The 27,502-nt window shown below is 41.2% G+C and overlaps 1 protein-coding gene across 1 annotated transcript in view; it reads right to left on the reverse strand.

The window, feature by feature from the left end:
• Window positions 1-9,701: 9,701 nt before the first annotated feature.
• Window positions 9,702-27,502, reverse strand: part of TMEM192 (transmembrane protein 192) — a 102,006-nt gene continuing 84,205 nt past the window's right edge. Inside the window, exons 5-6 of the mRNA XM_040332777.1 lie at window positions 16,400-16,502; window positions 9,702-13,148 (exon numbers count right to left, since the gene is read on the reverse strand). Coding sequence (XP_040188711.1) covers window positions 13,010-13,148; window positions 16,400-16,502 — 242 coding nt within the window. The 3' untranslated portion in view covers window positions 9,702-13,009. The remainder of the gene's footprint in view (window positions 13,149-16,399; window positions 16,503-27,502) is intronic.

Here is a 27,502-nt window from a genome sequence, read left to right on the forward strand (position 1 = left end):
GCAACAGTTGTTCATAAACAAAATAGGACTTAAAGCGGAGGATCACCCAAATAACATTTATACAAGACCAAATTCTTTATACTACCAGCATGTACAGTCGGCACTTTTTTTGTTTTGTTTTTAGGCTGTAATCTATTAGCTAGATTCAGAGAAATGTGCCTATCTATAGGCGGGCGTAGCGTATCTAAGATACACTATGCCGCCGTACGTTAGAGCGGCAGGTCCTGTATTCACAAAGAAGTTGCGCTCTAACTTACGGCGGCGTAGTGTAACTGGGCTGGCGTAAAGCCGCCTAATTCAAAATAGGCTGGTTGGGGGCGTGTTCTATACTAAATACTCGTGACCCCACGTATTTGACGTTTCTAAAGAACGGCGCATGCGCCGTCCGTGGATGTATCCCAGTGCGCATGCTCCAAATTACGCCACAAAGACTCATTGGTTTCGACATGAACGTAAATTACTCCCAGCCCCATTCACGGACGACTTACGCAAACGACGTAAAGCGTGAAAAATTTGATGCGGTTCTGACGTCCATACTTAACATTGGCTGCGCTAAGTTTTTGGTGGTTTATCTTTACGCCTGAAAACGCCTTACGTAAACGGCATATCTTTACTGCGACGGCCGTGCGTACGTTCGTGAATAGGCATATCTCGCTGATTTAAATATTCTAGGCATAAATCAGCGTACACGCCCCCTAGCGGCCAGCGTAAATAGGCAGATAAGCTACGACGGCGTAGGAGGTCGTATCTTGGCAACATTTAAGCGTATCTCAGTTTGAGCATACGCTTAATGTTACGACGGCGCGGATTCAGAGTTACGACGGTGTATCTACTGATCTACTTATCCGCCGGGGGAACATTTTCTGATAGACATCAATCATCTGGGCGAACGCCCAGATTACATTGCGGCTCAGCTTGGAAACGCCTACTCTCGCGGGAGAAGTACCCGGAAGCCGGATTGCAAATATAGATTATAAGGTATGTACAGCCTAAAAAAAAAAAAAAAAAGTGCCGACTGTACATGCTGGTAGTATAAAGAATTTGGTCTTATATAAATGTTATTTGGGTGAACCTCCGCTTTAAACCTCTAACTGTAGATGCCCTTGCCTGTATGCACTAATACAGGTAATACAAGGTCTGATAGGGTTCTTCTACATGCTGACTAATATTGCTCCACTACTAGCTTAAAGTGAAATGAGATCAATTGATGTGTAGTACAGGTTGAAGTGCTCCACTCCATGGCTTGATCATCAGTGGATCCCCCTCAGCTGAATACTACAAAAAGTTGCTGGAGACTGCACAGTAATGCCGCATACAGACGATCGGAAATTCCGACAACAAAACCGTGGATTTTTTTCAGACGGATGTTGGCTCAAACTTGTCTTGCATACACACGGTGGCACAAATGTTGTCGGAAATTCCGAAACGTCAAGAACACGTGACCTTCAAGTCAAACGACTGCACTATTAAAGAGAAGTTCAATACCAGTCGTGTTAGTAGAAGTTTGGTGAGAGACAATTCGCATTTTTCAGCCTCATGCTTTTCAGACCGTAACAGCGTGACAAATGTGCTATCTCCATTATGAACGCTAGTTTTACCAGACTGAGCGCTTCAGTCTCGTACATGATTCAGAGCATGCGTGGAATTTTGTGCGTCGGAATTGTCCACACACGATCGAAATTTACGAGAACGGATTTTGTTGTTGGAAAATTTGAGAACAAGCTTTCAAACTTTTGTTGTCGGAAATTCCGACAGCAAATGTCCGATGGAGCCTACACACGGTCGGAATTTCCGACAAAAAACTCCCATTGAACATTTGTTGTTGGAAATTCCGACTGTGTGTAGGCTTCATCGTCTCCATATGTGTAAAGCATAAAAAATATGGGGGTCTATAGACTCTTCACTCCTTGGACTCCATTTTCCACAACGACTTAACCCACCTTCAAACCACTGATAGCCACAGTTGTGGATATAGGTTGCAACTAAGTGGTACAAGTGGAGAAAGTGCCTCCGGCACATAAGGAGGCGATGCCAAAATATACACATTTTTACAGTAATATTGCATATGACAGAGGTCTTAAATGATCCTAACATTTGTACTTGTGTAAATCATCAAATACAGATGATAACCAAATATATAAAAAGGGTTGCAAGGCAAATCATACTCCTATTCTCAGATGATCTCCAGGTAAGAAGCCAGTGCTCTCTATGTTTCCTCGTTTTGGCCTAGCTGTACCATTCCATTCCCAAAGGTCAACATTGGAGCTGGAGGGTATGTCATCGTTGAATGGTAAAAGTAACTCAATCAGACTTCCAGGAAATGGGGCTTGAGGTTAATGGTGGATCAGAATTGTTGCATGTTTTTGGAACAAGCTTTGGGGGAGCAGAATACTCACAAGTCTGTCTGTCCGAATTTTGGTCCCTTATTTCAAAACCCTTCACCTATTCATTAGGCGGATCTGGGCAGGATACCATAATGATCATCAGACTGTTTTTCACCATGGTAATGAGGGTTTCGCCAGCTCTGATCTGTCTTGGCAGATGGCTAAAACAAAATTTTAATAAGTGCAATACAAAAAAAATGGTCAGGGGCATTTTTAATGTGGTGCATCATAAAGAAAGTCACATGGAGTAATTTTGTGTATGAAGAATTTTACTGAGTGTTCCTATTTAATTATGGTGTATGTAGCGAAAGCTGAGGGCCCTTTGATGTGTTTTTTCACACCTTAACATGCAATGTATAAGGAAGTTTTTTTTCAAAAGAATTGGTTGGCAATGCGTGAAAAAGGTCCAAAAAGCCAGACATGCCCAGTTTTTAACAACACAGTGCATGGCAGTGCGTTACCATGCATGTGGATTGAAACTGCAGTGCCCTTTGTTCAGTGATGACAAACCTTGGCACCCCACATGTTTTGGAACTACATTTACCACGTTGTGCATGTCTACACTGCAGCATGCATGAGCATCATGGGAAATGTAGTTCTAAAACTTCTGGGGTGCCAAGGTTCGCCATCACTGCCCTAGTGTGTTAGGATGGCATTCAACTTGCTAACACATGTAATGTACATCAATGTGCATTGCAGTAACATGAGCTTTAACATGCACATTACCTCAACACGCCACAATGAAAATGTCTGTGCTTGACCCCTAAAGTGTATGTAAACTTCAGTAATTAACTTCTTTAATTTGCGCTCCTTTGGTCTGTTAAATAAACATTTAAAAGCATTTTGTTATATTGGTACAAAAACATACCTGTTGATACTCCCAGAAACCTAGTGAACTGGTAACTTCCAATGCTTTTTGTAATTTTTGCAATACAATAAGTGAGAAAAACTTATATATATGCCAGACAGTAAAATATGTAAATTATATATATTATATAGCTCAATCAATCTGAATACAGTTATTTTTTTAATGCATGCGAGTCATCTACTTGTGTTCATATTTTTAATTGCAAAATGTGTATAGCGAAAGTATGCACTTATATTATAATAAATTATGTATTTTTTTTTGTTTATGGCGGCTCAGCGTTTTTCAGCTTTGTAATTTTTAGATTTAACCAATTTTAAAAAAAGCTTCAGACTGGCTTAAAAACTGAACATTTGATAAGCAATGTTATTTTTAAAACTAGTGAGGCTTGTGGAAAAATAATATAAAAAAAAGGAGACATTTCCGTTGACCAGAAATTAGGCATTTGGAAGACATTTATTTAAAAGATATGTTTATTATGCATTTTTAAACCTGAACTCCAGGCAAATCACAAAGTACACAGTTGGAATACATGTTCTTCCTGCCAAATTTTTTTTTTCTGTTAATCCAGATTTATACAACACTGCCAGACAGCAAAGCCAGGCTAGAGACTTGACTTTTATCTACTGTAGTTGAGTAATATACCCAGGGCTGCTGATAAGGCAGTACAGCCAGCCCTCCTGTATTGGGTCTGGGCCTATTAGTTAAAAAGGAGGGCTTGGGCCCCTGCTAAGCAAGAGGGCCAGCTGTACTGTCTTATTGCAGGCACTAATTCTCTTCTGCCTCCCCCAGCAGCGCTGTTGGCTTCTCCTCCTCTCCATCCCACCAGCTGCACTGCAAGGAGATTGGTTCTAGCACATGCGCCCTCTTTCCGTCTGCTGTCTGGGCCCCCCCATGTGCCCCTTTACCATGCAGAGCTGCCAACTTCCCTCCTCTCCTACTGGCAGCAGGCATACAGGGGGATGTTTCAGCATGGAGAGTGGGAAAAGAGGCTGGTAAATAAGTATTTCACTGGCCCCTTCCTTTCCTTAATGAAAACAGGGAGCGAGCGGTACCAATCACTCCTGCGTCTATCACTAAAGCATAGTTAAGTGTTTACTGTGCTTCAGTTTGTGAAAGAGCAGGAAGCCTCAGTGCGCGTCCTATTCATTCAGCTGTGGCTGAAGAGAAAGGGACTGATAAATATATGTCCTCAGTCACTTTCAGTTGGGCAAAGGGGTTGGGTTGTCAGGTAGGCTGCATGGGGTACAACAGCAGCCCTGAATACACCTAGGTCACCTTATTGTCCAAAGCCTGTGATTTGATAATGAAGGAGAATAAACAGATAAGATCACCACTCACATTCCGGGTCGTCATGGAAACAAGGATTGGTGATAAAACTTCAGTGGAGACACCTCTTTCCCATAATAACTCTTACAGGAGTGATTTTCTTTTCCTAGGAGGTAGATTTCCTCTCACTTCCTGTTGTCTCAGGGACAGAAAGCAAGATTCAATATTTCTAATGAGGATATAGACAGTAGAAGCCAAAGAATGTTATGTTATATCACTTCTACTTTCAACGCTAAACATGCTGTCACTTTCACACCTGCGAATCATGTAGTGTTTCCATATTTTTGTCCAACCCCTGCATATGTGATTGTCAGATTATATTAGATTGCAGTGTGCGTATGATGATCACTCAAATGTTGCAGAGCTTTAGTATAAAGTATAAGTATAAAAAATGTCTGTTGCTCTTGCCAGAAATTGGGTAACTTTGTCATCCCCTCCGATTATAAAATATAGCAAAACAAATGCTATTTTTCTTTTGTAAACTATATCCCCATCAACCACCATGTACCTGAGATAAACAAAGGCAGATATGTTTTTAATTTAAACATGTGACAATCATGCCTGCCTCCATCGATACAATGTAGAAGTGAGTATAGCCATGAAAAGGTGCTCACAGGATCACCAGTTGAAAAGGGGGGGGGGGGGGGATGAATGAAACCACATCGACTGAAGCTTGGTAAGCTGCAATATCGCAATTGCTTGTCTTTGAATGTACAGTGGAACCTTGGATTAGGAGCCTAATCCGTTTCAGGAGAATGCTCCTAATCCAAAGCACTCGCATATCAAAGCGAGTTTCCCATAGAAGTCAATTGAAACGAAAATAATTAGTTCTGCCTTGACTTCTATAGCATGCAATACCACATGTGGCCAGAGGTGGGGGGGCACCAGAGAGCCTCAGAAACACTTGGAAAGGCCCAGGAGGACAGCTTGGCTGAACTCGGGAAGGCTCAGGAAATTTGTATTTCTGATTTTTTCCGAGCATTTACAAATGGCTCTGCTCGGGCGCCCACCCCCCATCAAAAGCAAAACATGGTACTGCACACCGCTGTGACTTGAATCCTGCTCGTTTTACGAGACAACACTCAAAAAAAGAGTGCTTGTATTGCTCGTTAACCGCGTTACTCACAATCCAAGGTTTCACTGTACTTTAATCACTGCAGCCCCGAAAGGATTTGCCCTCCTAATGACCAGGCCATTTTTTGCAATACGGCACTGTGTTACTTTAACTGATAATTGCGCGGTTGTGCAACGATGTACCCAAATAAAAGTTGAGGTCACTTTCTCAAACTCAACTTGTCCAAAACCAAGCTCATAATATTTCCTCCTCCAAACGTCTCTTCCCCCGACTTCTCTGTCAAGAGCAATGGCACAACCATCCACTCATTCTCACATGCCAGAGTGCTAGGCGTTATCCTGGACTCTGAACTCTCCTTTCGGTCCCACATCCAATCCCTTTCCAAAGCTTGCAACATCTCTAAATGACATCCCTTACTAACCAATGAAACCACAAAGCCAGATTTACTCCCTGGTTATCTCTCCCTTAGACTACTGCAACTCCCACCTCATTAGCTTACCCTTATATAGACTATCCTCCCTTCAGTCCATCATGAATGCTGCTGCCAGACTCCTCCACCTTACAAACCGGTTAGCGTCTGCTACCCCATCTTTGCCAATCTCTCCATTGATTGCCACTCACCCAACAAATTTAATTCAAAATACTAACAATAAGTTACAAAAGGCATCCACAACTCTGCCCCCAGCTACATCACAAGCCTAGTCTCAAAATACCAACCTAATCGTCCTCTTTGTTCCTCCCAAGACCTCCTGCTCTCTAGCTCCCTCATCACCTCCTCCCATATTCGCCTCCAGGACTTCTCCTGAGCTTCTCCTATCCTCCTAGAGGGTCACTAAAGGATTTTTTTTTAGCTAAATAGCTTCCTTTACCCTACTGCAGTCCTGGTTTCATGTCCTCATTGTTCGTTTTTGCTCTGATGTTGCTGTAATTATTCTCTGTTCTGGACACTTCCTGGTTGTCTGTTTCCTGATGACCACAGTACTGGGAGATTCTAGTTTCATTTTCCAAACCATCACTGCTCTATGGCTCTGTACATGCACAGAGGCAGGATAATATGCAAAAACGAAACTAAATGCAAAAACGAAAGATGCAAAAACTAAACTACAGGTACATTATATGATTGATTTTTATCTATTTTTAATCAATTTTAAAAGGAATCAGTTAACCATTATGTCTCTATACCCTGTAAACAGTAATTTCAGCAAAAAAATTTTTTCCTTTACAACTCCTTTAAATACCCTATCCCAATCTGTCAGACGATCTCCAAATCCATCTACTTTTAGGCGATCCCTATCCTGCCTCCTTGTAACAACTGTTCTTTTATTTTCTTCATCAGCTCATCCCCCACAGTTATTACCCTTTTGTATCACTTGACCGTCCCTCTTAGATTGTAAGCTCTGATTCTTTCTGTATTGAATTGTATTGTAATTGTATGTCTGTCCGAATGTTGTAAAGGGTTGTGCAACTGTTGGCGCTATATAAATCCTGTATCATAATAATAATAATAATAATAATAATAATAATAATAATGATAATAATAATAATGATGATGTATTTTTCCCCCACAAATAGAGCTTTCTTTTGGTGGTCTTGATCACCTCGCAGTTTTATTTTTTTTCGCTGTAAACATAAGACCCGACAACTTTTAAAAAAATATATATATATGTTTTTTACTTTCTGCTATAATACATATCCCCAAAAAATTAATTGAAACAAATTTCTTCATAAATTTAGGCCAATATGTATTTTGCCTACATATTTTTGTAAAAAAAATCACAATAAGCGTATATTGATTGGTTTGCGAAAAAGTTATAGGCGTTTACAAACTACAGGATAGATTTTTGGAATGTTATTTTATTGTTTTTATCGTTTTTACTGGTAATGGCGGCGATCAGCGTTTTTTAGCAGGACTGCAACATTGCGGCGGACAAAATCTGACCCCGTGACACCAATACAGTGATCAGTAAAAAAAAAATGAACACTGGCAGGGAAAGGGCTACATGTGTTCACGGTTTGTGCTTTCTTACTGTGTGGGGGAAGTACCGACAGGAAGAACACAGATCACGTTTCCTGATTACTAGGAACAGACGATATCCATGTTCTCCCCTGTCAGAAGGGGAGAACTGACAGGCAGATCCCCATTCTGCCTCTGTGGAGCGATCGCTGGCAGAGATCGGCTCCTCCACCATGCAGTGGGCACTATTTATTGCATGAAACAACGTACAGTTATGTTGTTTCACACTATAGAGCCGTACTGCAGAAATATGTATGCGGTTGGCGGACCGTAAGTGGTTAAAGTAGAACTTAAGGCAAAACTTGTTTAGGGGTTTTGGATGGAGTGGAGAGGGATTAGAATGCTTCTCAGCTTGTATTGCCTTATGTGACCCCTTCAAGGAGATTCACCCTCTATATTTGTCTTGTTTATCATTATCACTGAAAGTGAAAGTAAAAGAAAATCTAAATTTGTCCCCAGAAAAGTTAATCTTCCAATATGGACACTAGTTCTGGTCACCAAGGAATTCCCTTAATTTAAGGCGACCAGATTTTTTAAATGGAATCCGAGGACATATTTTTTACTAGTAATGGCGACAATTTTTAGCTGTGATCACTGTATAAATGTCAATAGTCCCCCATAAAAATTCGAAAGGGTCCGATTTGTCCACCGCAATATCGCAGTCCTGATAAAAATTGCTGATCGCCGCCATTACTAGTAAAAAATAAGCATAATAAAAATGCCTAAAATCTATCCCCTATTTTGTAGATGCTATAAGTTTTGCGAAAACCACTCAATATATGCCTATTGTATTTTTTTTTACCAAAAATATGTAAAATACATATCGGCCTAAACTGATGATTTATTTTTTTATTTGGGATATTTACTATACCAAAAAAGTAAAAAATTTATTTTTTTTCAAAATTGTCGCTCTTCTTTTGCTTATAGCGCAAAAAATAAAAACCGCAGAGGTGATCAAATACCACCAAAAGAAAGCTCTATTTGTAGGAAAAAAGGGACATCAATTGTTTGGGTACAGCGTCGCACGACCGCGCAATTGTCAGTTAAAGTGACGCAGTGCCCTATCACAAAAAATGGCCTGGTCAGGAAGAGGGTAAATTCTTCCCGGGGCTGAAGTGTTTAAGGGGTAGAGATGCCATCAAATATTGAAAGCACTTTAGCTACATAGGGCCAGATTCACAGCGGAAATACGCCGGAGTATCTACTGATACTCCGGCGTATTTTCAAATTTGCCACGTCGTATCTTTATTTGTAATTCACAAAAAAGATACGATGGCTTTTGGCTAAGATCCGACAGGCTTACGGCTTTGTACGCCTTCAGATCTTATGGATTCAATACTTCGGCCGCCGCTGGGTGGAGTTTGAGTCGTTTTCCAGCGTCGGGTATGCAAATTAGCTTTTATGGCGATCCACGAAGGTACGCGCATTAGTTACGTCGTCGCTAGTCGGTTTTTCCCGTCGCAAAGTTAGGCCTGCTTTTTCATGGCTTAACTTTAGACGGGCCATGTTAAAGTATGGCTGTCGTTCCCGCGTCGAATTTCAAATTTTTTTTTTTCGCGTAAGAAGTCCAGGTATACGTGAGTACGTCGCCATTCAAAACATTACGTCGGGCGACGTCATTTCGCACAATGCACGTCGGGAAATTTTCACACGGAGCATGCGCAGAACGTTCGGCGCGGGAACGCGACAAATTTAAATGGTACACGCCCCATTTGAATTAGGCGGGCTTGCGCCGGACGGCTTTACGTTACACCGCCGTAAGTTTACACGCAAGTGCTTGGTGAATCGTTACGATACGTTACGCCGCCGCAGTTCTTTATGAATCTGGCCCTTACTTTCTAGATCAGTACCTCAAAGAACTGAAAAACACGACAGACATCTAGAACATTTTCATAACAATAACGGCATAAATAAAAAAATGCTTTCAATTGTACAGTATATATAGCAAACCAAAAGGAAAAATATGAGAACTTCATTGTGATTACATACACTTTAAGACCCATATGAAGTATAAGTAAAATTCACACTCATCGGCACATTTTCTAGGCAATTTATTTATTATGTTTGTACATTTAAGTATTGTATAAAGGATAAACCAAATGTACAAAATGTGCAACTAATGCATTTTATTATTCATCATCTTATTTCAAATAGACAGTTTACTCTGGGATAGAACTCTAGAAGACTATGGATTTGTTTATCCATAGTAGTAAAAGAGAAACACTTCACTAGCAGCAATAAAGTTCTTTTTTCAAAAAGAAAAGAAGTCTGCTACTGCTGTATCTCCCCGACATCAGGTTTAAACATGCAGTTTGTGTAGCCGTCCACACTTGGATTATACATCAAGATGACCGTTAGATAGGTAAAAGGGAGGTTATTAGCAGGCGCGGGAATTTGGAGAGGATAGCCACATTTTGTGGAGGACTAAAAAACAAATCCATGATTGTATACCTTTTTTGAATTCTCATTTGAAACCCAAATGTTTTTGCCAGAATAATCAAAAGATACCCTTAAAACATTACTGGGCCATCTATGGGCGCCTGAAATAATACCGGTGTGGGTGACATCTTACATGTAAATAAAATGGCATATTTGAGTGATACGAGGGAGTTGTTGCCCCGGAGAAAGGGGTTTATGTTATAATTTCAGTGTAGATAAGAAAATGAAGGCTGAAATTTGCAGACTGGCATAGGCAAGAGACAGATTTTAGAAATCTATCCAATTAATTGAAAGCAATAAATACACACGGTGGCTTCAGTTTTTCTATAGAAGATTAAAAAGGTCAACACTTGAATGGTTAGCATGCAGTCAAACACAACGCAACAGAGCAGCACCATTCTTTCTCAGTAGATAAGCCACTATGCAAAGATTTTCCGCACTTGATAAGTCGCTGCCAATAGTGAGATGTAGTCATTTCTTTTTAATCTGCGGTATTTGAATTGAGGCTCAGATTTGTCAAATAGACATAAGGTCTTTTTTTATTTGTAGACTGTAGATTCCTGGCTGTACTCACCACTCTTGATAAGGGGAATGTGGAGTACAGAGATTGAAATACTTGCTGAAGAATAGTCACAAGTGAATTTCTAGCATTCTGGAAATGCTCTTTGATTAATTATTATTGCAGGTCATTCATTCATAAGTAACAAGTGCGCTGCTCATGAATTTTGTGACCAGCCTTAGCATTCCTAATTCACTCAAGGTGGTGCATGCTTGGTATAGCAGTAGTAGATCTGTTAGTCGTAAAAAAAAAAATCTGTATTCATTTATTGAGGAAGATTATCAACCTCAACTAGTCCAACTACACAAAAAACACATATATAAATCTAAAAACCCAATTAAAAGAAACTAGGGAACAATATGCTCACAATTTTATGAATGTAAGTATATAATTATAAAAGTAAATTGGTTACAGCAAACAAACTAAAAGAACTAGAACATAAAACAGTTAATGCTTCTTGGGATAGTTCTATTACAGTTTATACCTGATATAGTCTGGACTAATTAGAATATTCACAAAACCTATATATGCATAGCCCAAATGTTTATTTTATTTTTGTATAGTGTATGGTAGGGTTAACACCAGTTGGTTTACTCTGTCTTTCATTTGGGGAGATTTCCTATTTACTTCCTGTACTGAAGCCTTATTTCAGGTATGTTTTTTTCTTTTTCTTTGGACCATTGCAAGTATGCATATGCCATAACTGCCCATTTCTGTGAATGAAGAGAAAGACTAAGTTGCTGCTACTACAGTGATCTGACGTTTTCTGGGTCCAGTGAAGATCGGCCTTCCTACTACATTGAAAACACATGAGGCCGCCTGCATGGCATGGCTGCCATTTATAGAACGCCTTAAATTTGTATTTTTTAAGGCATTCTCTGATTGGTCAAAGTGGAGATTATAACCTCACCCATCCCACCTCTCCACCTTGTCCAATCAACCAGAAACCATGTCCATGCTTTGAGAAAATGCAAAGCGCCCTCCGAATGACACCTGTGTCAAGCAAGCGATCACCTGTGGTTACTATGCAGCAGGACAGCTGCTCAGCATAAGAACCAGAGACAACAAAGATCCCTGTAGAAGCAGCAGCTAAGGGGATTCTCCGCTTCCACAGAAATCAGCCAGGTAGGAAATATGCAAATTTAATAGGTCTAAGCCTCTTAGATAGTTGTCACAAGTGTCCTTATAAAATTTACCCAGATCTCTTGATCCAGTAAGAGCTTAAAAATGTGGTATTCAGTCACTATAACAACCAAGAGGTGTAACCCTACCCAGTGGAGACTGGTTTGCAACCCATCTCTACTGTATACAAAACAACTTCTGGCTTACATACAATTTAAGGGCCCATTCACATTAGCTGGTGGGACAACACTGCCCAGTGCAGTCCTAGTGCAAGAACAAGGCAATTTGATTTTTCATGTTATCAGTTCACATCAACACGCTGAAAAAAAAAAGGGAGGACATGTTGCACTTTTGCACAGCAAAGCGCATTCTGACACACTGGAACCCATTATAACACACTGCTGTGCATAACCAGAACACTGTAATCTCTGTCAGTGGCAGAAACCAATAGGCTCAGTGGAAACCAGGAACCAGACAAAATATTCTTCCATTCGTTTGCTTCTTAGGAGTCTTTAGGCAGCTGTTTTTGTTTTTGTTTTGGGGGGTCAGTCAAATTGACAGTGTGGCTGGCAGGAGTGGTTGGCAAAAACTAAATTTTAGAAATAATTTTTTTTATTTTATTTTAGGGACAGTGGCTGTAAGCTGTTCATACCCTTGCAGATAAGACAGTCCCTTAGTCATACCCTTGCAGATAAGACAGTCCCTTAGTACCTATTCCCAGCTGAGGGAAGCATGTTCAGCAGAAGATTTGGTCATCCAGCACTATGGACAGACCACAAACTTCTATAACCACATCTAACTTCCCCAGCCTTTGAATACTGCTGCAAATTGGGGCCAGTACTGAAATGAGCCATAAGTACAGAAATAAAAGTTTCCTTTTTCCAGTCACATGTTTGCACTTTACCTATACAGCAAATGCATCTCAATATTCACAGTGTAGAGAGCAGTTTTGTGTGCTCTATAAGTTGAAAATATGTATTTGTTCAGAAAGATGACAATAATACTGTGAAATATTTTTGACACCCACCAATACAAAATTATTTAAGTACATTTACAGAATTACATGCCATTCACATAAGCATGAGATATGTTTACCAGCAAGAAAGTCACTAAACTGTAAAACCCAGAGCAGCAGAAAATAAGTCCATCATTTGTGATCTTGAATATCAACTTCATGAGACTCAGTAGGACACTGAAAAAAAAATCCTCAGTCTGTTTTGATTCATTGCTGTGATGCCTGTGCAATGCGTAGCTCTTCCATCACGGAGAGTAGCAGCCTACAAACATGTTCACTATGACGCTGAAGAGCAACTATTTCTTCACCTTGTTTTTCAATCACTTCTTCTAAATCTGTTTGGTACCTATAAAATATAAAAAAAAAAGCTGCCATGTTAGGACATTGTACATGAAAACACGATGTGTAAATAAAATGAAATATGTCTCATACCGATACACAGCCATTTAATTTGCTAAAAAAAAGTGACCCCAACTACTTTATATGGAATATACCCATAATGAAAGGATCAGTAATTGGCCGAAGGATCAGACACATTAGAATCAACAGCAGAATAATACAAACCAGATTATGAAAGTTGCACAAACATGGACTCTTCACAGCAATGTCTCTGTAGTTCAATCAGGGCAACATTGTTGCTATTGAGTCTTACAGAGACTATGCTATGCAGCTAAGCCGAGAACCACTACTTCAATAAAACAAGAGAACACAGCTACTTGCGCCTATCCTTATAAACATCCTCCCTCTCATTGAAGTTCAGGCTAGCTCTGATAACACAGGTAAACTGCTGAAGGGATCCCAGGGTGGGGGGCACCTGGAACTGCAGTAATATGGTAGCTAGTCCTCCCTAGAGTAGCTGCATTTTCCAGATAAGCTGCCCACCTACTGATTCTGAGAGTGGAGGGGCACTTACCTGGCTGCAGATCACTTGTCAAGCTACCTCTGATTTATGTTAGCCTCTTTGCACTGCTGTGGAAGAGGAGCTGAGGAACTTCTCTTCCTGGGTGTGTCCAGGAAGCAGGGAGCTGTGGGAAAGGGAGTTAAAGGGGGCTGCACCTGCAACGGAGTTAGGTGAGTGAATGGGCGCTACGCTACAATATGTTTCTGGCACAGACAGTAACAAACTAAAAAGGAATCCCCCAAAGTGCAGGCTACTAATCTACTTTTAGACAGTTGTCACCATAACAGTTGCCCTCATTGGGGTTCCTGCTCTGGGACCATACTGGGACACTTGTTAAAAGGGAACCTAACAAAACCAACATACAGAAGATGCCTTTTTTTTTTTTTTTTTTTTTTTTTAAGGTTCAAATTCTTAAGCCTTGTACACAAGACCGGCAGGAAAACTGCTGAAACAAAAAAACAAAGGAGAACCAGCTCTCTTTTCCCCGCCGGAATTCCCAGTGGTTTTTAACCCGGCAGTTTTCCTATGGAGCATACACACGGCCGGGATTCCCAACCAAAGCTCTCATGGCAGTTTTCCTGTCGGGAAACCCGGTCGTGTGTAGGGGGAAAAGGTTACCAAGCAAGTTCTCCGTTTTCCCTTTCGGGTTTCTCGGCAGACTTTTTACCGCCGGGAATCCTGTACGTGTGTACGAGGCTTTAGAATTATCTTTGCTTTGTTCCGATAACTGGTGCAAGTATGCGTGTATCATGTGTCAAGACACCAACCAAAGCACCTGCTTAACCAGGTCAGTGGATCACCAAATAGTATAAAGGAATAAAAAGGACATTGGGCTTGTACCTTCATGCAAGCTTCCATATTATGATCTTGATAGGTTAGTTTTAAAGAAAGCTGAATGACAAGATTCTTCAAGATGAGGATGTGGTATTTAATTTCTCCATTTATTCATTACATCTTATTTAGTTCATAAAGCATTTTATCCTTCACAATCCCTTTATGTGACAAATGAATATGGCAGTAAACCACATTCTTTAGGCAATGCCTTGTAACTACATTCCCCAGATGCTGTGACCATGCTTTCTTTAACAGTGGATACACTTTCCTGTTAAAACATCTAGGTGGTTGGGTGTCTACCTAGATCAGATCAGCCAGTGCTCCCCTGCCTACTGTATACCAAGCTCATCACTTCAAATCTGCAGCCAGTGGCATGATCTGAAGCCTGTACAGGTTTATTCTGAAAAAATAAAACTTCCTTGAATATAAAACATAGCACTGTACCTTTTCGTTTTTTCTAACATGCTGAAATACGATTCTTCCCATGGTGTTGATATATTACTTAATGTATATATTATGTCATGATATTTACTGTTCAGGTCTGCAAGACCAATTAGAATAAACTAATGATCTCTAGAATGGCGTGTAGTAGAAAATTGTGACACTAATGGCCACAAGATATTTATGTTAAGCTTTAATTTTAAACTGGAACACTTGAGAACCTATTTTTCACATGCAAACAACGTATCCAACCAACAGAATTACACCTCTATGGAAAATTGCTTTCTGCAGAAATCTCTCAGAACAACAGTTAAAAATATTTTAACAAGACTGGTTGGTCAACGAAGGCATCTAAAAAAATAGAGAATCAATGGGTTTTAAATTTCAGAAGGAATTGTTCACATAAAACTGTATAACCATGGACAGGAGAAGGAGAGAATTAATCAACTGTATTTTAAAGATAACAAATAGTTTCAGGTTCAGCCATACTATAAACAGTACAGAAGAACATTACTTTGAAATATCATATCTAAAGCAAACATTAGATGCCCAGTGGCCTAATTTGGAAAATCTCTGACAGCAAAAGCAATGATATCTAATGTTGCATATGATTATTACTAGGTCCAAGCCTAGCTAAAGCATTATATACTGTAACAACATCCATGTCTAGTCATATGTTGCTGGATATGGAATCCATTTTTGCAAATCTAGAAGTTAAAAAATGACTGAAGCCAGCCTAGTTGTAAACCATAAAACACAAAAAAAAGTAAACCGTCTTATGCTAGGTACACACGATCTGAAAATCAGCTGGTTCAGCAGGAACCAACTGATATTTCGCTGGTGTGTACAGCTGCCTGTCCCAGAGAAGCGAGTGTCACGACTAGCTTCTATCGAACAGGCATGGTGGAGAACCAGCATTCTATTAATGCTGGCAGCCAATGGCTGTGGGCACTGATCAGTATGTCCCACTGTCAAAATAAAATAGCACAGCGGGGGAGATTGCCGCATCAACATCGCTTGTGTTGGTATTGCAATCTGTCAGTTTTTCAATCAACCTGCTGGGTTGAAAAAGAAAACAACAAACAAAAAAATCCCACAGGAGTGAATGTACTAGGCTTTTGGCTAAGTATTTACATGATATTCATTGCCCAATTTGGCCTATAATGATTGCATGTTGCAGAAGCACACTGTACAGGTATCCCTGGTCAACCAATTATATTCCCAGGTGACTGCTATGGTTTCCTCAAAATAAGGCTGATGACAGGTGTATCTGCAAGTTTGTTAGGGTGAATAAAAATGTAATATACGTACAGAAACATTTTTTTTTTTGCAAGCAAGATTCTACAGAGGTCCAATTTTTGATCCATAATTTCATCACCACAGCAGGTTCAAGCTATAGAAAAGTTTGTGAAGCCGCTTACCTGAATCCAATCCCTGGTAAGGGGTCGGGTGCACAATCATGTTTCCTTTGTTGCTCAATAATATCTGCATCAAGTTTCCTTCTATTAAACTTGCATATATGCACTACAAAAAAGCAGAAAGTCAAAATATTAAAATTACAGTGTATATGCCAGGACCTCAGCACTAGTATATTTTAGAAATGTAATTATTAATGCAAAGAATCTGTTTGCATTAGGAAGGGTTAAAGTATAACTAAGGGCAAAACTTTGCTTTTAAGTTTTGGATAAATTCAAGAGGGATAAGAACACTTGTCCGTTTTTTTTTTTTATGCAGTCTGTGCCCCATTAGAGAGATTCAGCCACTCGATTTGTCCTGTTTACCTATATCGTTAAAAGTTAAAGTAAAAGAAAACCCCAAATTTGAGGTTGTCCCTAGAAAAGGGAATAGGAGATGAACTCTTCCAATGGGGATACTAGTTCTGGTGACCTGGGGATCCCCAGAGAATTCCCCTAATTTGCAGGTATTTCTTCTCACTTCCTGCTTGGCTATAGGACAGAAAGTGAAGGTAAATCTCCATAATGGGACACTTGCTCTATCCAAAATGATAAAAAAAACATTGGGCCAGATCCACGAACGACTTACGCAAACAATGTAAAATTTTTAAAATTTGACGCGGGAACGACGTCCATACTTAACATAGGATACGCCTCATATAGCAGGGGTAACTATACGCCGAAAAAAGCCTTACGGAAACAACGTAAAAAAATGCGCCGGCCGGACGTACGTACGTTCATGGATCGCCGTATCTAGCTAATTTGCATACTCAACGCGGAAATCGACGGAAACGTCACCTAGCGGCCAGCGTAAATATGCACCTTAGATCCGACGGCGTACTAAGACGTACGCCAGTCGGATCTAGCCCAGCTTCAGGCGTATCTTGTTTTGTGGATACAAAACAAAGATACGCCGGAGCAAACTAGAAGTTACGCGGCGTATCAATAGATACGCCAGCGTAAACGCTTCGTGGATCTGACCCATTGCCTATAGTTCTACTTTAAGCTGGCCATACATGGCTCAGTTTTTTTGGTTCAGCTAGAGAGCTGAACAAAAAAAAACTGAACAGATTCCACCATCCACACATTTGAGGTAATGTGGGAACCCTCCCAGCTGTGCAATTGTATTCTGAAAGTTGGACCCCAACGCCAGAACACACTGATCAGCTGCAAGAATATCTGCTCCAGTGTGGTTCCTGTCCTTGAAAACGTACCAGCTGAAGCACTGCATGGCACCTTTTAGCCTGACTGTGAATAGCCCTTTGAACGCTTAGGGGGTACCTGATGTTCATAGGACAATTCTGCAGAGGAGGGCATGGAGGTGGTTGAGGAGGAGGGGGTAGAGCTCACAGGTCTGGCATCACCACCAGCTGTATGGAGACGTGGGGCACAACAAGCTGCAGCACCGAGCCCTGTCCTGCATCCTTTCGAGTTGCAAGTAGTGTTACCCAGTGTGCTGCAACATAATATATCATAGCTGTCCATGCTTGCTGGACCACGTGTTAGCAGTAAGGTGGATTTTACGGCTGACTGCCTTGCCCAACTATGCCAGAACATTCCCTTCCATGTGATGGTAGAGAGATATAATGACCTTACGTGAAAAGTAGTAGCGACTGGGAACCTGCCATTGTAGTACAGAACATTGTGTGAATTCACAGAAGGGGGCAGAATCCACCAGGCTGAAAGGCAGAAGTTGGAGAGCCAACAGCTTTGACAAGCTTGCATTTAGACGCTGGGCATGTGGGTGGCAGGGACAGTATTTTTTTCCCGTTGCAGCAGATGGGGCAGAGAAATTTGACGGCTAAAGTTTACAGCTGGTGGTGTGCTGCTGGCAGATGTGCCGCTAGGATCTGGGACAACCTGCGATATACCATCATCTCTGTCAGTGGAGGCTGCGGAGAGGTAATGCAGGGGCAGATGAAGTGGGTAAGGAGGAGGAGGAGGAGGAGGAGGAGGAGGAGGAGGAGGAGGGACAGATTTGTGCCCCTTTTGAGTGGCTTTTAGGTGCTCTTGCCAAGGGGCTGAGTGGTTGGACGTTAAATACCTTGTTAAGCATGTGGTACCCATATGGCTGGTGTTTTTGCCACGTTTGATGTGCCTGAGACACAGTTTGCAGATAACAGGGCAATCTGCTGCAGATGTGCTCAAATGGCCAAGACAGCTGAACTTTGGGGAGTGGACCGGGAGATAACAGGTGCATAATGTGATAGAATAGGATGGCTGCTCTCCTCTCTCTTTCTTGATGTCGGAATCCTTGGGGTTGTGACCCCTCACATTCAGTTTCTTCCTCTGCTCTATCTGGCACCCAAGTCGCATCAGTAACCTCATCATTAAGGATGATGTCCGGCGTGTTCGCACACCCCATGTGCAGAGCGAGCCAAGAAGTCGGCACTGCGCTGCACTAATCACAGGCAGTGAGACATTGTCCCGATGCGCTGCTGCAGAGATCGGGAAATGTCTCACTGCCTGCGATTAGTGCAGCGCAGTGCGGACTTCCTGGCGTCTTACTCATCATCATCATTACCACTGGAGACAACTTGGCAATACGCTACGGCCGGGGGAACATGAATGTCAATTTGTCTACCAGTGTTCTCCCCTCTCTAGGCTCATGTTCCTGTCATCCTCAACCTCAGAACCAACATCTGAATCCAGTAATGGCTGGGCATCATCAAAGAGCAAGAGGCAGGTTTATCCACTCTGGCAACTACAGGGGACTGTACACTTTTCTCTGCTTGTGTGACAGAAGATGAGGAGGCTGAGGAAGGTTTAGTAAGCCAGTCCACCACCTCCTCTGCATACTGTGGCTGGATAGCACGAGCAAACTCACTAAACAGAGGAAATGATGCTCTGCCTGAGAACGGACCACCACGTCCACCTTTGCCTGTGGACACATTTGTTGCTGGCCCCCTTACAGTGCCAAGGGAACATCTGACTCTCGTTGTCCTCCCAGACATTGGGAGGTGATTATAAGCAAATGTAAAGAAGTGGAAATCTGTACGTAGATGCACTTTAATCAATGTAAAGTGGTGTTTGGTGCACTTTAAATTTAAATACTCACACTACACAGACACACTTCACAGGTACACTATAATATACTGCAATATAATGCGCCAAACGTACAGCGACAAAAAGAACTATATGGAATAAACTTGCAGTAACGCACACAGAAGTAAATGGCGTTAAACTTGCAGTAACGCACACAGAACCGAGGATGAGCTCCGGTGTGTTCGCACACCCCACGTGCAGAGTCCGCCAGGAAGTTGGCACTGCACTGCGCTAATCACAGGCAGTGAGACATTTCCCGATCTCTGCAGCCGGGCATCGGGACAATGTCTCACTGCCTGTGATTAGCGCAGTGCTGAATTCCTGGCGGGGTCTGCACGTGGGGTGTGCGAACACGCCAGAGCTCAACCTTACACAGAACTATATGTTAAACTGGCAGTAATGCACACAGAAGTAATTGGCGTTAAACTGGCAGTAATGCAATTAAATAAGACGGTGTTCAACCATCACTACACTGACACTATCTAAACTGTCCCTACTCTAGCTATACACTAATGTCAAGATTACCGACACTGTCTCACTACACAAACTATCTAAACTGTCCCTACTCTACATTAATGTGTGTATGAATGACACTACAGTGAAACTATCTGAGCTGTCCCTACTCTAGCTGCAAAGTATGCAAAGCTTAATGATGGTCCTCCTCACTAGCACACTAATAGCCCTGTTCTTTCTCTCTCCACGCCAAAATCACGCTGAAAATGGCTGCCATTGAAAGAATACTTTTATACTGTGGGGCGGGAATGAGCCATGATTGGATAAAGTCACAATGACAGCAACCAATCATGACTCTGACAGTGCTCTGTGCCCCGATTGGCTGAAGCTTTTACTGATTCAGCCAATCAGGGCTTGCAATGCACTGTTCAGCGGCGCAATGCATGGAACCCGAACCCGTTTGTTTGCCGTATACAACAAAAGTTCGGCCCAAACTGTTTGCCCATCCCTAAAAAATATTATATATTTGTCAATATGTAATCATATAACATGTATATACTGTTGAAAGCAGACAAACACGTTTGATTTTGGTTTATTAGGATTGCTCATCTAAACCTATAAGGACAACAGTCTTAACACTGCACTGCCCCATGTATGGTACTCATATATGATGTCCCATCAAGTCCTTTCTGTCCTTTGTGAAGACCATACAGCTCTCAACTATTGTTCTTACAGACCACCTGCTTGTTTGGGAACAGAGTATATGACTCAAACCATGCAACTGACAATGACTCTCCCAAAGAAGCAAACGAATATCAAACAGCAGGTTGTAAAGTAATTACACTGGCCAATGTCAGAACAGTTGCTGGTGGTCCTTCCCACCTCCTCTATTGTAAGCTACATTTTAGAGCAGAAGTGTTTGCTTCTTTAAGTGTATCCATGAAACCAATATGAGCAGCAGCCATAAAGTCAACTCACACAGACCACATCCGAAGGAAAAAAGAAAAATACGATTATCTTGCCTAATTAGGAAATGTTTTCTGCCAAGTAAATGTGTGTTCAAGCCAGATGTGATGATTAAAGGCATTGATTTGTTGAAATCACAAAATGTGTAAACCTTCAAAAAACAAAAATGTATGTAATAAAAGGTGAACTTTAAAAATCTGTAGATGAGAACTAAACTTTTTCTTAGTTTTAATATGTGAAAAAATTATGGTTTGGTTTGTCAACCTAATCTTACAAGGAGAAAAAAGCAGAAAACCTCAAGTTGCAGTCAAAAGAGAAAGCATGGCTATAAAATAAAGCATTTATATAGGGACCATGGAAAAAAAAGCAGTGTTGAATCCTTTTTTTTACATATAATGCCAAGTAAGAAAAGCATCTAGTGGTGGTTCTGATGGTAATTTCTGAAAAGTTGTGCTGTCCAGTCATATAGCAGGGCCCTCCTATTCCTTCTGTGTTGAACTGTATTGTAATTATACTGTTCCCCTCTATAGTGTAAAGTGCTGCGTAAACTGTTGGCGATACATAAATCCTAAAGAATAGAATACTCCAGTTTTTTTATCCCAACTAAATCTTCTATAAGGAAAAATGATCAACTTTGCAAATAGTCTGTATTAAATCTCATTCACCTATAGTGGTACTTGCTCATGTCAGCCATTGTACCTTAAGAAAAAACGTAAAAATACTTTTAACCATCTGTTAATGCATACGGCAAATTCTTGTGCTTCTTGTACAACACTTATTGAGTTAAAGTGTATGTCAGGTTAAACATTTTTCAGTTTCAACCCCTTGGCTATCGAAATGGTCACCAGAAAAGTATGGGGAAAGAAAATACCAATACAACGAGCGACAGACCAAATGGTAAAGATTCTAAATAGATTTATTGATCTTCATTTAGGAAAAAAGGGGACCTTTATCTAACAGAGTCCTGGATAGCAGTAAAAACTGGACAAGTTTTCAATCATTTTCCATTCCATCCAAATAAAATAAATAAATAAAAACACACACACACTTTAATATACTGCCCATTATTTTTGAACCACACCACAGCTCTAAAAATTGGATAATTTAAAGTTTCCTCATAACCCCCAACCTCCAACATGAAGTGGTGTTTACTGCTGCAATCTAATTCCTTCTGAAGGACCACATCTGTTCAAACAGTCTATCTAGAGATGTTCAAAGTTGTTGGCAAGAAAAAGAAAAAAATATTCGCTTTGCTCTTGCTAACAAATTCTACCAAAAATCCATGATGGAATCTGAAATCCCTAAAAGTCCTTAAAAGTAAATCTTATACAAAAAGAAATGAAAATTTAGTATCTGCTGGTGGTGTAGCACTAATCGTGCATACGTAAGCTACCAAAAACCTTTAAAAAGAGACTGGCAAACCAGAGGCTCTGCCAAGCAAAGGATCACTTAAATGGAGTTACGCTAATACAAAGAATGGTTTCTACCAAGCGTGAGTTAGCCAGCGTCTGGCATTCTAAGGGTGAACTAGGTCCAAGTGTCACTAAACTTATAAGTGTGATTTTAATAAAACCCACTTTATTAGCAATGAAATCTTACAATATACGGCAGGCATACTTTTTGTGCATTTCTATTTTAGGCTACAAGTGGTTTCAATGAACGCAGCTTGCTCTTTTTAAGCACGCATCACACACATTTTTAATTCAATTTGTCTCAATGGGAAAGCACCTGAAATGCATGGCAAATACAGCACACATATTTCAGATGTATTGGAAATGTGTTCACAATTGCTATTAAAATGTATTGATGATGACCTTGCTAATAAAAAAAATTTTACAAAAAAAAAAAAAGAGCAAGCTTACAAAGATTTCAAACACATTTTTAAATGCAGACAGCTCATGTCTAGTTTAACCAAAACACATTTTGGATTTCACGGGGGGGAAGCTTTTGTCTTCATCAGCTTGCAATGTCTGTGGACACAGGGGCTTACCATGGAAATAATAAAGATATTTGGCAAATACCGAGGCCCATTTATCATGCGGATGTTCGCTGCATTAAGTCCAAATGTAGCTTTTCAATAGATTCCTAAGAGCTTTTGTATTATTCTTTTGCTGTGATAGGAGTAATAGAGTTGTCTGAGGCTGTCCACAGACAAGTGCTCCCCTTTTCCACCTCCCTTAGTCCAAAACAAGCAAATTCTCCCAATGCAGATGTGTATGACGAAAATCCTTTGAAAGAAACTGGCAGTCACCTTCTACATAAAAGAACTATTGCCTTGAGGTACCTTATAACTGGCAGATAACAGACTGATGACCAGGAAGAATACTTTGTCCTCATATAATTCTTAGAATCTAAGCACAGTTTTAAAGATCATTTTATTAAAAGCAAAATAAAATGTTCCTTGGGAACAACTTGTTTGTTAAATTGCCTTGAGTAACCTTGCATCTCAGAGAAACAGAAAAGACACATTGATAAACTAATTAACAGACAAGCCAAAGTATAGAAGCAGAAAAGTATGCACAGGGGACACTCTATGGATATTGCATTGGCATGCAAGCTTATTGGTACCCAGAGACAATAAAGGACAGCAGTTTTCAGCTAGATTAATAGAGAATGGAATTGATTTACTAAAGACAAATAGACTGTTCACTTGTTCCTCTGGACCAAAGTGAATGTGCTGAAATTTCACTTCAAAAAGAATACCCAATCGCAGGGGCGTACCTAGAGCATTTGGCACCCGGGGCGGATCCAATATCTGGCACCCCCCCCCCCCCCCCCGTTAAAATGTAAAAACACCCCACTGTGCCCCCTGCATACCTCTGCATCCTTCAATATCTTTTTGTTACTACTGTGTACCCCTCTCCACAACTGCACCTCTGGACCACTTTACATTGCACAGCACCCCGCACCTCTGGACCACTTTACATTGCACAGCACCCTGCATCACTGGACCCCTTTACATTACACAGCACCCTGCACCTCTGGACCTCTGGACCTCTTTACATTACACAGCCCCCTGCATCACTGGACCCCTTTAAAATTACACAGTACCCTGCATCACTGGACCCCTTTAAAATTACACAGCACCCTGCATCACTGGACCCCTTTACATCTCACAGCCCCCTTCACCTCTGGACCCTTTTACATTACACAGCACCCTGCACCTCTGGGCCCCTTTACATTACACAACACCCTGCACCTCTTTACATTACACAGCCCCTGCACCACTGGACCCCTTTACATCACAAAGCCCCCTGCACCTCTGGACCCCTTTACATTACACAGTACCCTGCATCACTGGACCCCTTTACATCTCATAGCACCCTGCATCTCTGGACCCTTTTACATTGCACAGCTCCCTGCATCACTAGACCCCTTTTACATTACACAGCCGCCTGCACCTCTGCACCCCTTTACATCACATAGCCCCCTGCACCTCTGGACCCTTTTACACTACACAGCCCTCTGCACCCCTTTACATTACACAGCACCCTGCATCACTGCACCCCTTTTACATTACACAGCCACCTGCACCTCTGGACCCCTGCATGTTACACAGACCCCCCTTCAGTGCAGACACCCCCTCAGTGCAGACACTCCCCCCTCAGTGCAACCCCCCCTCAGTGCAAACACCCCCCCCTTAGTACAAACCTCCCCCTCTGTGCAAACCCCCCTTAGTGAAAACCCCCTCAGTGCAAACACCCCCTTAGTACATCCCCCCACCCCTTCAGTGAAATCCCCCCAGGTGCAAACACCCCCCCTCCCCATTCAGTACCTCAGATCATCGCAGGCAGCGCCACGGCACATGGACAGAAGGTCCCCTCGGCCCCTCCCCCTCTGTACACACAGAGAGGAGGGGGCTGTGCCTGTGTGCCGACTGCCGACCACCACTAACAGCCCGTGGCTGTGAGAGGAGGGGATGGATGGTGCTGCGGTGTCACCCCGCAACCCCCCTTCTTTTGTACCGCAGCGCTCGGCGCTCCGATTCCGCGGCGCTCATCGCTGCAGTCGCGGGGGGAGACGCCCCCCCCCCCCCCCCACATGTCAGCTTTTATTTTTTTTAAATCGGGATGGTGTCACCCCTCTAGCGGGTGTCACCCGGGGCGGACCGCACCCCCCGCACCCCCCTAGGAACGCCTCTGCCCAATCGCGTGAAAGGGGGAAAAAACAATTTGTTTGCCCATGATTTGATGATTGAAGTCAGCAGAGATTGACCTCATTCACCAAGCTTTAGGGAAAATTCCCTTTTAAAGTGCAACTTCCCTTACAAACTGAGCAATCTATTTGCCTTTAATAAACCAACTCCAATGCATGCCTGGATAAATTGCCAATGCATGGCTCTCATAGGGAATAGTCTATTTGGCAGGTTCCATACCCACCTCTTACTGTTGTTATTCCCTCAATATTCCTTTGATATCAGGGAGCTTGATCCAATTGCTTTTGGAAAGTTAGGCATAGGATGCTGTTACATGTATCACCATTAATTGTTTTTTTGGCAGCGGTATATGCATTACAGAACATCAGTGTCAAACTTCCGTGAACTGTAGCAGTTAAATATGAAAAATGTAACCCAGCCAATCTGCCCAATCTCCTACTAAGAACAATCTGAGCTGAGTGCCTGCAAGGATTTAAGGCTTAGTTCACACTAAGGCTCGATTCACACCTATGCATGTTGCTTTTGAGCGTTTTTGCAATGCTTTTTGCGGTGCTTGCTGCGTTTGACGTGCGATTTGCGTTTTTTTTTTTTTTTTAGCTAGTAATTTTTATTTTTTTACACTTCCTTTACCAACCAGCTATAAACAGGTTAAAAAAAACGCAAAATGCAAATCGCGGCAAAATCGCGGCACTTGCGTTTTTGATGCAGGTCCATTGAATTCTATTGCATGCAAAACGCTGCTTTTTGCAGGAAAAAAAGTCCCTGACCCTTTCCAAAAACGGAGGCACAAAAAAGCATTGATGTGAACATGTTACATAGGAAACCATGTTAAAAAAATTCCCTGCATTTCTGCAAAATGCATCAAAAAAAGCATTAGTGTGAATGGAGCCTGAGTGAGTCAGAGCAACTTTAGTAGTGCTAATGAAGACAGCTCTCATTGAATTAAATGGGATTTCACATATCAGGCGACTTGGGGGTCTCACAAATTGGATCCAAAGTCACGACAGTGTGAACAGAGCCATCATTCTCACTAGCCACCTATAGTGCATCTGAAAATCTGGACGTGTTTGACGCAAAAAAAAAAAAAAAACACTTTCCTAAAATCTAAACAGCAGCCAAAGATATAAAATATTTTTTTTACAAAAAGGACCCCTTAGCTTTACAAAACGGAATTAGGCCTACATACGAATAGTTGGAATGTTTCCCAAGGGTAAATGTCAATTCCAATGGTTTATTCCAATTATAATTATTGATCTGGTTAACTTCTCCATTTACTTTTATCTTATTTCACAAAAGGTGAACATAATTCTTGTTGGTAGATTTTCACTGGTCTATAAAAAGGAGAACTTGCACTGAAGAAGGACCACTTCCTTATAGTAGAGCAATTTATATTTTGCCACTTTCCTAGCCTGCATCTTTTTACTATTTATTACAGTTCACTTCAATATTGCCACTTCCATGTCAACTTTTATAAACTGGAGGAAAACCAGGCAAGATTTGCAGGTAGAATTGAGCAAACGGGTGGAAAAAAAAAAAAAAAAAGATTCTTAACAGGCCATATGCTATCTTGAATCTACTGTTTAATTCTTAGTATGCTGTATAGCTCAGCACAAAATAGGCTTGATCTGGACTACTTATCTTGAAGCAGATAAAAAAAAACTAGTTTTAAAAGCCCATTTCACTGAAGCACAGCAAGAACTGGGGAGGAAGACTCAACTTCAAACACAATATATAACAAAAGCCAACTACTTAGTAAGAGGTTTGTCCTTTTAAATAGAGAAGGACATGGATCGGCCATGGAAATAAATAAGGGAAGATCACTTCTCCTTTTAAACACCAGGGATGTATGAAAGGTAAAAGTAATGAGCCTTTGATGTCAGGCAGCCCATAGAATTCAAACCATGGCTTTGCCTCAGTTGGTTTTCACTTGCAAAACAACATAATACAACCTTCAAAGTTCAAAAACCAAAACACAATCAGCTAAAAGAGACATCAAAGTAATCCAAAAGGGAATTTAAAACAAACAAATAAACAAAATTGACTGGAACAATGAGGGTCATGAACACAACAAAGATGAGCTACTATTTAAGCTTGATGTAGGAAAAGATCTTAAATTAGTGATCACTTTGCCAGCGGATTCTGCTGTCCAACCTGAAGGTAACAGGATCCTTGGAGAAGTATTTCCCTATATGGTTATGGTCAAATGTCTGTAGGCCTTTCTTTAAAATCTTAGTCAAATCCACTAGAGAAAAAAAAACATGTTGCATTGGCTTGGATTTTCCCAGCTGCATGCTACCATTTTACCCGATAAAAAAAAAAAAATGCAGTCATCTCCATAGTCTAGTATAAATGATATATAAGAGCATTTAACATTCGCATACATTACATGTCACCAGGCCCAGACTGGGACAAAAATAAGCCCAGGCATTTTGGATTGAGCAGCCCATGAC

Source organism: Rana temporaria, chromosome 1, assembly GCF_905171775.1.
Source record: "Rana temporaria chromosome 1, aRanTem1.1, whole genome shotgun sequence".
In the NCBI taxonomy this organism is placed as follows: domain Eukaryota; kingdom Metazoa; phylum Chordata; class Amphibia; order Anura; family Ranidae; genus Rana; species Rana temporaria.